The sequence below is a fragment of the Scyliorhinus torazame genome, chromosome 3 (assembly GCF_047496885.1).
Source record: "Scyliorhinus torazame isolate Kashiwa2021f chromosome 3, sScyTor2.1, whole genome shotgun sequence".
Lineage (NCBI taxonomy): Eukaryota > Metazoa > Chordata > Chondrichthyes > Carcharhiniformes > Scyliorhinidae > Scyliorhinus > Scyliorhinus torazame.
In genome coordinates, this window is record NC_092709.1 from 31,775,854 (window position 1) to 31,790,040 (window position 14,187).

The following is a 14,187-nucleotide window of genomic DNA, read 5'->3' on the forward strand; positions in this document are numbered from 1 at the left end:
AAAAATGTGATTTTCTTTTGTTGCCTTATTGTAAGCTTTTCTTTCTCTGGAAAGCTCTGAAATGAATTTGACATCTCCCATGTAAACTCTTATCTTACCACTTCCAAAACTCCACGTTCAATACATCCCATTCTATCCATGGTGCCAGGATGTCTGTGGCCAAAGTTGCAAACAATATGAGGCATGATTGTAACTGTGGCCTACTTTCTCTGCTCATCTTCCTTGACCTCTCTGCTGTTTGTAACATCAAAACTTCTCCAAAGTCCATAGTCTAATTGAAACATGAGGGCAATGATTTGATTATTAAAATCGCGAGCAAGGATAATGATGGCTGGCAGGGGACCGAGAGGACGCAATTTTCATTGTTCTCGGTAAGTTCCAGTTTATGGTGGCAGGGAAGTTAGTAATAAGAGAATTTGAGAAGTCAAGTGTTGTGTTATAAATATGGGTCAGTGCTTGTTTCCACCTTACTATAAAATATTCCCAGCTTTTATCCTCCATGTGAGGATCACTATATAAATGTAAGTTGATGTTAGCTTTCACAGATCCTCTTATTTAATTCTACTCGTGTGTATTTTGGAATTAATTGCATCAATGAAGCTCAAAGAAGAATACTTCGGGGGATTTTCCAGGCCCCCCCCCCCCCGCCCTGCGGCATGTTTCTCAATGGCAGGAGGCAGCCCACGATTGGACTTTTAATGGGATTTCCCATTAAATCCACCCCCCCCACGGTGGGACTAGAAAACTCCATGAGCAAGAAACGTCAAAAATTCCCCCACTCATCTTTCAGTCAGATACTTCATAGTCTACTGGACTCAACGTTGAGTTCAACAACCTCAGACCACGATCTCTGACCTGTCATGATATTCAAACACACACATCATGATGGACACACCAACAGGCAAATCAGAGCACACAACACCACAACCAATCACACACAAGAACACCAACCACATAAAAAGCACGAGCACGACACCTGGTGTTCAGTAGGTCTGGGGACAAAGACACGGACAAGACCTGTTACAAGATCACAAACAGGGAATCCCCACGTGCAGAGTATCAAGACAAAACTGTACATAGAAAGTTTAAATAAAATAGCGTTGTACCATATACAACCGTGTTGGCTCATCTGTGTGTCAGAACTCCCAACACCACATGACCCTAATGTGTTTATTTGTGCAGATATTGGTTTTGCTCTCGTCTCACTCTTATTTTTGCTTTTAGATGGCAGCTGTTCATTATTCTGGCATTCACACCTCTTCCACACATGTTCTGATAAAAAGTCACAGAGCTGAATGTGGCGCACAAAGACTCCGTGAGACAAACAGAGTGAAGTCGATGAGGCTTTATTAAGCGTGTCTGTTCCCCAGCAGCCCGATAGTAAACTGGCATGCGGGGGAAGGCACCGGCTTCTTATACTTCGCCTTCAGGGCGGAGTATGAGGTCAACGGCCAACCAGGACCCGGGATCTGTCAGCCAATGACATTAGGGCTTCCAGTCCCACATGACCCCCAATACATACTACCACATTCACCCCTTGTCAAAAATGAACCCGGCGGGGTGATGCTTCGTATGGTGGTAAGGGTTTACAGTACTGGTCCTGGGAGGAGAGAACAGTTACATGGTAGGACCGTATTGGACAGTATCGTCCTGTTACAACTATTTACAGAGGATATATGAAAACAAAATGTTCATTGGACAGTCCATCTTTGTTTTACATCGACGCCACGAGTCGGTCGGGCGGTCTGGTCGTCCGTGTCGATCGCCTCGGCCCCGGCGGTGGTGGTGGTGCTTGTACCAGCGTTGTCGCCTCCGGGAACCGCACGGTTTTAGCTGTCGGTGCAAAGGGGAGGGGGGCTGATCCTCCTGGGAAGGGGGCGGTCGCGGGGTGCGGCGGTGGCAGGAAGGGGGGCGGTTGGGTTGATGGTGCCGGGGGGGTGTGCGTGGTGCCGGCGGGCGCCAGATCCCGCAGGGAGACCGTGTCCTGTCGGCCGTCGGGGTACTCCACGTAGGCGTACTGGGGGTTTGCGTGGAGGAGGTGAACCCTTTCGACCAACGGGTCCGCCTTATGTGCCCGCACGTGCTTTCGGAGCAGGATGGGTCCTGGGGCCGCCAGCCAGGTCGGCAGCGACGTTCCAGAGGAGGACCTCCTCGGGAAGACAAGGAGACGCTCGTGAGGCGTTTGATTAGTGCTCGTACATAATAACGACCGGATGGAATGGAGAGCGTCCGGGAGGACCTCCTGCCACCGTGAAACTGGGAGATCCCTGGACCGTAGAGCCAGTAGGACGGCCTTCCAGACCGTGCCGTTCTCCCTTTCTACTTGCCCGTTCCCCCGGGGGTTGTAGCTGGTCGTCCTGCTTGAAGCTATACCCTTGCTGAGCAGGAACTGGCGCAGCTCGTCACTCATGAAAGAGGACCCCCTGTCGCTGTGGACGTATGCGGGGTAACCGAACAGTGTGAATATGCTGTTCAGGGCTTTAATGACTGTGGCCGCGGTCATGTCGGAGCAGGGAATGGCAAAAGGGAAGCGGGAGTATTCGTCCACTACATTAAGGAAATACGCGTTGCGGTCGGTGGAGGGGAGGGGCCCTTTGAAATCGAGACTGAGGCGTTCAAAGGGACGAGAAGCCTTAATCAGGTGCGCTCCATCTGGCCTGAAAAAATGCGGTTTGCATTCTGCGCAGATGTGGCAGTCTCTTGTGACTGTACGGACCTCCTCTAAGGAGTAGGGGAGATTGCGGGACTTGATGAAGTGGTAAAACCGAGTGACCCCCGGGTGGCAGAGGTCCTCGTGGAGGGCTTGGAGGCGGTCAATTTGTGCGTTGGCACATGTCCCGCGGGATAGGGCATCAGACGGCTCGTTCAGCTTTCCGGGCCGGTACAAGATCTCATAGTTGAAGGTGGAGAGTTCGATCCTCCACCGCAAGATCTTGTCGTTCTTGATCTTGCCCTGCTGTGCATTATCGAACATGAAGGCAACCGACCGTTGGTCAGTGAGGAGAGTGAATCTCCTGCCGGCCAGGTAATGCCTCCAATGTCGCACAGCCTCCACTATGGCTTGGGCTTCCTTTTCCACTGAGGAGTGGCGGATTTCTGAGGCGTGGAGGGTTCGGGAGAAAAAGGCCACGGGTCTGCCCGCTTGGTTAAGGGTAGCCGCGAGAGCTACGTCAGAGGCGTCGCTCTCGACCTGGAAGGGGAGGGACTCGTCGATGGCGCGCATCGTGGCCTTTGCGATGTCCGCTTTGATGCGGCTGAAAGCCTGGCAAGCCTCTGTCGACAGCGGGAAAGCCGTGGTCTGTATTAGGGGGCGGGCCTTGTCTGCGTACTGGGGGACCCACTGGGCGTAGTATGAAAAGAACCCCAAGCAGCGTTTCAGGGCTTTTGGGCAGTGCGGGAGGGGAAATTCCATGAGTGCGCGCATACGTTCGGGGTCGGGGCCTATTATCCCATTGCGCACTATGTAGCCCAGAATGGCTAGCCGATCGGTGCTAAAAACGCACTTGTCCTCATTGTACGTGAGGTTCAAGGCTTTGGCAGTCTGGAGAAATTTTTGGAGGTTGGCGTCGTGGTCCTGCTGATCGTGGCCGCAGATGGTTACATTGTCGAGGTACGGGAACGTGGCCCGTAACCCGTGTTGATCAACCATTCGGTCCATTTCCCGTTGGAAGACCGAGACGCCGTTTGTGACGCCAAAAGGGACCCTTAGGAAGTGGTATAATCGCCCGTCTGCCTCGAAGGCTGTGTACTTGCGGTCACTTGGGCGGATGGGGAGCTGATGGTAGGCGGACTTGAGGTCCACGGTGGAGAAGACTTTATACTGGGCAATCCGATTGACCATGTCGGATATGCGGGGGAGAGGGTACGCGTCTAGTTGTGTGTACCTGTTGATGGTCTGGCTATAGTCAATGACCATCCTTTGTTTCTCCCCTGTCTTCACTACTACCACCTGCGCTCTCCAGGGACTATTGCTGGCCTGGATTATGCCCTCCTTTAGTAGCCGCTGGACTTCGGAGCGAATGAAGGTCCGGTCCTGGGCGCTGTACCGTCTGCTCCTAGTGGCGACGGGTTTGCAATCCGGGGTGAGGTTCGCAAACAAGGACGGGGGTTGCACCTTGAGGGTGGCGAGGCCGCAGATAGTGAGTGGGGGTATGGGGCCGCCGAATTTAAACGTAAGGCTCTGTAGGTTACATTGAAAATCTAAGCCCAGCAAGGTGGGGGCACAGAGTTGGGGAAGGACGTTAAGTTTGTAGTTTTTGAATTCCCTCCCCTGTACCGTTAGGGTAACTATGCAGAATCCCTGGATCTGTACGGAGTGGGATCCTGCGGCTAGGCAAATCTTTTGTGCGCTGGGGTAGGTAGTTAAGGAACAGCGTCTTACCGTGTCGGGATGTATAAAACTTTCCGTGCTCCCGGAGTCGACTAGGCATGGCGTCTCGTGGCCGTTAATTAGGACCGTTGTCGTCGTCGTCTGGAGAGTCCGGGGCCGAGCCTGATCGAGCGTAACCGAAGCGAGCCGTGGTTGTAGTAGTGGGGTGGGGTCCGTTGTTGCCGTCCAAGAGGACGTCGGGGATGGATAAAATGGCCGCCCCCATACCTCGCCCGTAGATGAGGGGTCACAAGATGGCGTCGGGGGTGGGCAAAATGGCCGCCCCCATGCGTCGTACAGGTCGGGGGCGGTCCAAGATGGCGGGGCCCCTCCTCCCCTCGTGGTGGTCGGGACCCAAAATGGCGGCGTCTGCGGGTCGCACATTGAGTGCTGGGGGGTCTGGGGGGCGCTAGGACCGCGCGGAGAAACCGGGCCGCGGGCGCTAGGACCGCGCGGAGTTCCTTTGGTGCGAGCTCCAGGGCCGCGGGCGCTAGGACCGCGCGGAGCTCCCTCGCTGGGGACCGGCAGGTCAGTGCGAGCGCTGGGACAGTGAGGAGGTCCCTCGCCGGGGACGGAGGTCGGGGTCCAGGTGAGTTGTATTGCCGGCGGGTCAGGCGTGGGGCGCGGGACGGGGGTGAGGGACCAGGTCGGCGGGTCAGGCGTGGGGCGCGGGACGGGGGCGAGGGCCCAGGTCGGCGGCTCCGGCGGGTCAGGCGTGGGGCGCGGGACGGGGGCGAGGGCCCAGGTCGGCGGCTCCGGCGGGGGGCGCGGGACGGGGGCGAGGGCCCAGGTCGGCGGCTCCGGCGGGGGGCGCGGGACGGGGGCGAGGGCCCAGGTCGGCGGGTCAGGCGGGTCAGTCGTGGGGCCGCGAGCGCTGGCACCGCGCGGAGCTCCCTCACCGGGGACAGCGGTGGTCGGGGTCAAGGTAGGTGGCGCCGGCGGGTCAGGCGTGGGGCGCGGGACGGGGGTGAGGGTGGCGTTCGGGATACGGAAAACCCCTTCCTCTCCGTGGAGAGTGTTGGCTGGCACCCAAATCGGGAGCGCCGGCGGCGGGTCATACATGGGCTGCGGGGAGGGGGGTTGGGGAGCGTAGGCGGCGTGCAGGGCTCCCAGTTCTCCCGGGGCCGCGGTGGTCGGGACCCAAAATGGCGGCGCCTGGGGGTCGCACATGGCGTGCTGGGGGGGTTGGGAGGCATAGACTGCCTGTAGGGCTCCCTGTTCTCCCGGGACGGCGGCGACCACGCGGGACCGGCACACCACCGCATAGTGGCCCTTTTTCCCGCAGCTTTTGCAGATGGCTGCGCGGGCCGGACAGCGTTGTCGGGGGTGCTTCGCCTGGCCGCAGAAATAACAGCGGGCGCCCCCGGTGCGACTCGGCGTTTGGACTGCGCAAGCCTGTGGGGTGTCCGGGGGGGGGGGGTAGGGGGTTTGCCGCGGCGGGTACGTACGGGGCCCAATGGCCTGCCGCGCGGTCGGGGCCGTAGGCGCGGGTATTACGCGCGGCTACGTCCAGCGAGGCTGCCAGGGCCCGTGCCTCTGAGAGTCCTAGTGACTCTTTTTCTAGAAGTCTTTGGCGGATTTGGGAGGATTGTATACCTGCAACAAAAGCATCGCGCATTAACATGTCCGTGTGTTCGTTCGCGTTCACAGACGGGCAGCTGCAGGCTCGTCCCAAAATCAGCAGCGCGGCGTAGAACTCGTCCATCGATTCTCCGGGAGCTTGCCGTCTCGTCGCGAGCTGGTAGCGAGCGTAGATTTGGTTAACTGGGCGAACGTAGAGACTTCTCAGTGCTGCGAACGCCGTCTGGAAATCGCGGGTGTCTTCAATGAGGGTGAAAATCTCCGTGCTCACCCTCGAGTGCAGGACCTGCAGTTTTTGTTCATCTGAGACTCGGCCTGTGGTCGATGTGATGTAGGCCTCAAAGCAAGTCTGCCAGTGTTTGAAGGCTGCTGCTGCATTCACTGCGTGGGGGCTGATCCTCAGGCATTCTGGAATGATCCTGAGCTCCATAGTCCTTTTTAGGCACGCTTAATAAATTGTGGCGCACAAAGACTCCGTGAGACAAACAGAGTGAAGTCGATGAGGCTTTATTAAGCGTGTCTGTTCCCCAGCAGCCCGATAGTAAACTGGCATGCGGGGGAAGGCACCGGCTTCTTATACTTCGCCTTCAGGGCGGAGTATGAGGTCAACGGCCAACCAGGACCCGGGATCTGTCAGCCAATGACATTAGGGCTTCCAGTCCCACATGACCCCCAATACATACTACCACACTGAAATCTTGGGTGGATTCTCCGTTTTGGAGAATAAGTCCTCATGCCGTTGTGAAAACTGTGGTCTTTTACGCCAGCTCTAGCTGCCAATACGGCTGCCAGCACTTCCGGGTCAGAGGTCACGCATGCGCACGGTGGCGGCCTGCAGGGGTCACGCCTTGCTCCATGGCGGCTCAGCCCGCGGACCTGGACCGGCAAAGCAGTGCCCCGCATTGGCCACTCGCGCACCCCGGATCGCCCGCCCACATTGCCCCCAGCCCCGAATAAAGCCCCCCCTGCCCGCCGATCGGCCCTCCCCTGACTGTGGCGGCCCCGGACTGAGTCTGCAGCTGCCTTGTGAGGTTCCGTATGGCTGGGAACCATGTGATCCCACGCCGTCGGGAATTCAGCTGGTCGGGGACGGAGCATCGCGGGGCAGGCCTCAGGCTACGGCCTGAGGCGGTGGATACTCGGCGTGGCGTACTCCGCAAGTATGGCAATTCTTTATGGGGGGGGCGGAGAATTTAAAAACCGGTGCCGCTCCCGATTTTGCCGCCAAAATGGATTTTCCACCTCATCGCCGAACGCGATTTCAGCATCGGGAGGCGGAGAATCCAGCCCCTTAATTCTACTTTCCTCTCTGCAGGTGCTGCCTGACCTGCTGAGTATTTCCAGCAATTTTCTGTCTTTCCCTTCCAGATAAATTGTTTGCTTCTTTACTCATCTGATTGTCACCACTTTTGCTCTTGCACCAGAAACTCACTGTCATTTAGCGCTGGATTCTCCATTTGGAAGACTATGGGCAGGATTCTCCATTGGCTGATGCCGAAATCGGGAAGCGAGATTGGCCGGAGTATAGGTTCAGATGCCAAAATCGCGGTGGAGATCGATTTGACGCCAAATTGCATTTCTCCATCATCTCAACAGCAGCGTCAATATGGACCAGAACGCATGTATAGAAAACACCGTTTGCATATCGTTAGTGGGCCTGACCTGGTATTCTCTGGGCCCTCCGCAATTATCCGGCTCCGATGGGCTGAGTTCCCGACGGTGAGGTTCACTTGTGCTTTTAAAAATCTTGAAACCGGCATCGTGGCTGATGAGGGAGAGAGAGGAAGTAGGACATGGAGAGGCGCAACTGTGGGCTACCAGGCCGGATACTAGCCAGGCTGGCTGGGGTGGAGGGGGTTGCCTGCCAGTGTCGGGGAGGGAGGGGTGGGTGATGGGGGAATGGGCCAAGAGGCCGGGGGCACCCCTCCCCCCCCCCAGTGGATAGGGGCATGTCCAGGCAAGGATCACCATTCCAGTGGCCTGAAAGGCAGCCATCTTGCTGCACCCACTGACCACCCACCTTGACCCCTGGTTCTGCAGAGTGACATTGGCCGTCTGGGTGCCCCCACCCTCCCACATCACGCCCCACCGTCCGCCAAACCTCCATCACCTGGCCGCCACCCGCTGGTGGGCATCAGGCGGCCCAGCCAGGGCAACGCCCACTGTAGCCCCTATGGGGGCACCGACATGGGCAGTGCCAGCTGATGGTGCTCCTGGCACCAGGGATGGGGACCCGGGCCAGAGTCCCCACGGTGCCGGGCAACAACTGGGCCAGGCCTGAGGAGATGGGGGCGGGGGGGAGGAACGCGTGGGTGCAGTGCCCGCAGTGCCAACCGAGGCCACCATGTAGCCTGTTTGACCTGGTTGGGCAAGGGGTATGAAGCATGCCAACATGTCGGCCTTGCGGTGGTGACTCACCGCGCGCAGACGCAATGCTGTTGCCGCCTCTTCGGTCCGCGCACTCATGATTGGTCGAGTTCCCGACAGCGCGGCCCACGTATGATCACACAAATCGTGAACCCGGCGTGGCTGCTGCGTACTATGTCCAGCGCCGCCACACTGACCGGGGGGGGGGGGCTTCTGTGAGGTCTGGGGGACTGGTGGGGGGGTCGCCAGGTGGTGGGCTGTGGGGTCACGGATGGCATGTTGGGTCCGCGCATGGCCGGTGCCATGTTGTACGGCATGACCACTGCAGATCATCAGCTGTGCGCATGCGCGGCCCGGGACCCGGCCATTCTCCGGCTGTTTTCGGCGCGGGAGGCGGGAGTTCTAGTCAGTGCCGGTGCTAGCCCCTCACCGGTACCAGAATCGGTGAGGGATTAGCGCTGATTTTTTTTAACGTAAACCTCTCGCAGATTCTCCGTTCGAGCCGGCTCCTAGCCACAGGAACGGAGAATCCACCCCATGGTTTGTTTGACTGTCATGATCTTAGGTTTTCAATATTCTCCACTTCTAAAACTGGAGAAAAATGGCTGCAGTTGTCAGTGATTTTGTTCTTAAGAAAGCTCTGCTAGACTGCTTTGGTTGACGGACCAGCTGGTCTAGCATGTCTTCAAGCAATTTCAAAAGAATTATTGTTGACATTGCAGTAAGGGTCATTCATTATGAATTGGCTAGGTTTCAAGAGCTACACATATCTCAGCAGGGTGCTCTGATTTCACAGTTTCATTGGCAGCTTAAAGAGGCTATTAAAGACTTAAAGATATGAGCAGAAGATGAGATGAACCACTCAAGGACAGTCAAAAGCTTTGAAGCTTTGATGAATGGGAGATTTTCTTAGTGTGAAGTCTGTACTGTGAGAGTTGTATTTGATTTTTAGAAGTTATTTTTAATCTCCAGATGGCCCCTGAAGTCTGCCTATGGTGGATATTTGGTTAACATGGGCGTATATGTGACCATGAGTTGGCATTGGGACCATAGAGTGGGTAAGGGGATGGAGGGGAAGGGGGAACCAAGTCTCAGAAAAATGAAGCAGGCCTTCTAACCAATCCGCTTCAGCACTCATCCAGTCCCATTTCCTCTTGGCATCTGTGAAATATTTTGTAATTTCCAAACAATTAAGAATACAAGCACAAAGACACATCTCTGCTTTTTAACTGAACTGCCTGCCAAAACAGGTACGCCCCTTTTATTTTCTACATAAAATAGAAATACATCTGGGACGCCACCTGCAGCACACCCTACTGGCAGGATTTTATATTGCACTTCTTTTTAACTAAAACGTCCTTTGATAAAGTACAAACTTTAGACACAAACTTCACAATCTGATTATGTGTTCAGTGGGCCTGACTTCATCCCAAGCCTGCCCCGCCTGAGAACAAACACCACAATTCAGATATCTTTTTACTGAGGCACCTCCAACAAGTCTGGATATTTCCAACTCAAACTCCCCACCTTGGTAGCCAAAATCCAGCCCATAGTCTCTCCCTCCATTCAGTCTTAAGAAATTCAGTGGCCTTTACAAGTTTTAAAATCAAAATCTAATCTAGAGACCTTCAGAAAATTATAACCAATGCATCTGCCTTTTCCCCAGCTATTTCTTTTGATGCCCTGAAATAAACCGTGGATGCTGGAGTGTGTGTTAAGTCCCATTATTTTCTCCATTACCATTTTTTCAGATGTATTACATTCAATCAATCAATTTTTCTACTTGATTTATTTTTTGGTTTCGGCATACGTGATATTTTGTCAACATCCTCTACCGCGAATACAAATACAAACAGCAACAACTTGCATTTATATAATGCTTTTACTGTAATAAAATGTTCACTTGAGCACAATGAGACAAAAAAAACTGCAACCAAGCTAAAAAATGAAGCATTAAGGCAGTCAGCCAACAGCTTGGTCAAATATTAAACTTTAAAGAAGAGAAATGGGAGGGGTATTTAGGGAGGAAAGTTCACAACTTTGGGCCTGAACAGAAGACACGGCATCAAAAGTGTGGTAAAGAAAGTTGGGGATGGACAGAGGACAGAAATGGAAGAACGCAGATTCGCCAAAGGTTGTCAGACTGGAGGAGGTTATATGAATCGGAATGGGTGAGACCTCGAGAGGTTTGCACTCGATGTTGTGGACTTTACAATTGCGGCTTTAGAGGGCCGGCAGTCAATGCAGGTCATCCCGCACAAGGGTGATCGAAGACCGGGGCTTGATCCGATTCAGGGTGACAATGGCAGAGAATTAGTTTGGGATCAAGTTTCTGGACGGTAGGAGATGAAAGGCTGGTCAGGAAAACAAAGGAATCTTCTATTATGGGGGTAACAAAAACATAGTTGAGGGCTTCAGTCGCAGACAAACTGAAACATGGATAGGCACAGGTGCTATTATGGAGGCAGAGGATATCTTATGAACAGAACAGAGATAGTGTTAGAAGCTTAGCTCAGAGAATCTTGAGGAGAAATCATTGTGGTCAGTCGTGTTTGTATTAGGTTCCAGTTTTATAGCATTGGTTTCCCCCCCACAGATAATTATACTATAATAAAATCAACTAGTCTTGAATTAGATGTTCGCCGACTCAGTAATTGTCTCTGTACAAGAACATAACAATGCTGTCTCTACTTCATTTTTTTAAAAAAATGTCCAATTAAGGGGAAATTTAGCATGGCCAATCCACCTATCCGGCACATCTTTGGGTTGTGGGGATTAGACCCACACAGACACGGGGCGAATCTGCAAACTCCACGTGGACAGTGATCCGGGGCCAGAATCGAACCGTGAGGCAACAGTGCTAACCACTGTGCCACCGTGTCCTATTTCATTTGTTGACCATGCTTCCTCAACTGTACAAGCGCAGATTTGACCTCTTATGAGTTCATGCTTGTTTTGTGTGTCGCGAAACACCATGACTAGGGGGCATAGTTTAAGGTGCGAGCGGCAAGGTTTAGAGGACATGTACGAGGCAAGTTTTTTTTACACAGCGGGTAGTGGGTGCCTGGAACTTGCTGCCGGAGGAGGTGGTGGAAGCAGGGACGATAGTGACGTTTAAGGGGCATTTTGACAGATACATGAATAGGATGGGAATAGAGGGATACGGACCCAGGAAGTGTAGAAGATTTTAGTTTAGTCGGGCAGCATGGCCAGCACTGGCTTGGAGGGCCGTAGGGCCTGTTCCTGTGCTGTACTTTTCTTTGTTTTTTGTTCTTTGTTCTGTGACTGGTCAGGCCAATTTATTGTGTTTAATTTATTCCTCGTCCATTTGAAATTAGCGTTATTTAAATGCAAAAGCTTGGTTTGCTACTCTTCCTCCACCACCCCCTACCAGCTTTTAACCACAATCACATTATGATTATTATTTGCCAAAGATTATTTGCAATCACATTATGATTACTATTTACAGTCACTGCCTGACTGTAAATTTAGTCTGGGCCATCTTTAGCCACTAAATCTGCCACAAACTGTCCCCTCATCTTTTCTAGAGATAATGTTCTTCCAAAGATTGCTTGAATTAAAAAGTGGGACATACAATTTTGAGCCCAGGCAACGGAGTGAACAAAGAACGGCTGCAGCACCTCTGATGATGGATGTCTTTTGAATTTCCACTAAAGCAGCATTAAACAGCTGTTGTTTTTCATGTTAATGTTTCTCACGCTGGTACAAATTTTAATCACATGTAAACTCTCCGTGGTGTCAGGTCACCCCTGGGAAGGCACCAAAGACAGTGCAGAGAGTTTCCAAACAGAGAGAGAATCACTCCTTAGTTCAAATCACATTCCAAATCCATTGTCAATCTCCAAGAACGATTCAGCATTTTTGCAGAATTCTTTCCATTTGAGACGCACTGACCTGGTAATTGTTGCTGTGTGTCTGCTGCTGTGTCTGCTGGAGTTGTTGGTACAACGTTATAATCCTCTCCGGGCTGCTTGTGCTGCTACTGTTAGTCGGCTTGTTCTGGGTTGCGTGCGGATAGTGGATGCTGTCTGCCTCTTCCACAAACCTGGCTGGAACTAATCCCAGCTCCCCATTCACTTCGGCAACATACATTCCATGCCTGTCTGGCTCCCCGCTGACATGCATTACATCTCCGACAGAAAGAGGCAGCTAAAGGGAAGAAGGCTAAAATTTTATGATATGTCTCATAATAACCGGTTGTAGCTACCTTAATCAAAATAGATTCAATCCTTCAGCATTGGTCTGATCGATTTTATTCAGACTTCCATCCGAAGTGTAAATACATGGCAGCAGCCACAACCTCCCTTCGCAGGAACAGCACCCTTTACAACTGCAGGAAGGGCTGCCTTTGACATTCAGATGAGAAATACCCGCTAAACTCTCAGGTTGCCCACAAAATGAACTGAGCGCTGAAGAATGAATAGATCATGCACTGTTCTAATCACCGAACACATGATTTAAAAACATTTGATTATGAATTTACTTTCCCTGGCTTAGATCCGGGGAAAGAGTACATAATAAAAGCAGAAAATGCTGGAAAGCCTCAGCAGGTCTGGCAGCAATTGTGGAGACAGAAATAGAGTTAATATCTCCAGTCTGCAGGACACTTCCTCAGAAATTTCTTTTTCAGTGGAGTTAATGCTGTCTTTGGGAGATAGTGCAAAACATGTATCATCAGAGCAGTTATCAGTATATAGGTACATCTCTTCTCATTTTGATCAGGTATTGCCCACTTTGCACAACTGCCCAAAGTTAAAATGACCTCTGGTAAGTCATAAGTAGAACACAATCCCTTATATTTGTGGGGTTTATTTGCCAAAAGGAAAGTTGGAAGGGGGGGGGGGGGGTGTGGGGGCAGGGGCTGTTGTTGTTGCCCACCACCAACAACAAGCTAGCACTGGACCTCCACATAACTCAGCTCCTTTTTAACAACAAATAGAATACATCGTGGTTGTTTTTAAAAAAATTTAGTACCCAATTATTTTTTTCCAATTAAGGGGCAATTTAGTGTGGCCAATCCACCTAACCTGCACATCTTTGGGTTGTGGGAGTGAAACCCACACAGACACGGGGAGAATGTGCAAACTTCACACAGACAGTGATCCGGGGCCATGATCGAACCCAGGTCCTCAGCGCCGTGAGGCAGCAGTGTTAACCGCTGCGCCACCGTGCCGCACATTAGGTAATTGTTTTAGAATGGCTCAGATCGATGGGCCGAAGTGCATTTTCTGTGTTGTAGACCGGGAGACGGTGGCATAGTGGTATTGTCAATGGACTAGTAATCCAGACACCCAGGGTAATACTCTGGGGTCCCAGGTTTGATGGCAGCTGGTGAGATTTGAATTCAATAAAAACCTGGATTTAAAAGACTGATGATGACCCTTGCTGGTTGACATAAAAACCCATCTGGTTCACTAATGTCCTTCAGGGAAGGAAATCTGCCATCCTAACCCAGTCTGGTCTACATGTGTCTCCAGACCCACACAGTGATACGGTTGACTCTTAACTGCCCCCCCCCCCCCCACTGAAGTGGCCTAGTAAACCACACAGTTCAAGGACAATTTGGCATGGGCAACAAATGCTGGTCCAGCCAACGATGCCCACATGACATGAACGAATAAAGAAAAAGACATTATTCCTCTATAACCCCAAAATCCCTCTGCACTGCAACTTTCTGCAGTCTTTCTCCATTTAAATAATATTCACCTCCTTTATTCTTCCGACCAAAGTGGATAACTTCACATTTTCCTACATTATATTCCAACTGTCAAGTTCTTGCCCACTTGCCTAACCAGTCTATGCCTCTCTGCAGACTCATTGAGTGGGATATATTGAGCAAACCGCCGCGT

The 14,187-nt window shown here is 52.4% G+C and overlaps 1 protein-coding gene across 3 annotated transcripts in view; it reads right to left on the reverse strand.

The window, feature by feature from the left end:
• The window catches only part of LOC140408394 (uncharacterized), a 219,392-nt gene that overhangs the window by 86,430 nt on the left and 118,775 nt on the right, over window positions 1-14,187 (reverse strand). For all 3 annotated transcript variants that reach the window (XR_011940099.1, XM_072495523.1, XM_072495522.1), the window contains exon 17: window positions 12,233-12,487. Coding sequence is in view for 2 of the 3 variants with exons in the window: in XM_072495523.1 (XP_072351624.1) it covers window positions 12,233-12,487 (255 nt within the window). In the remaining variant the exon portion in view is untranslated. The remainder of the gene's footprint in view (window positions 1-12,232; window positions 12,488-14,187) is intronic.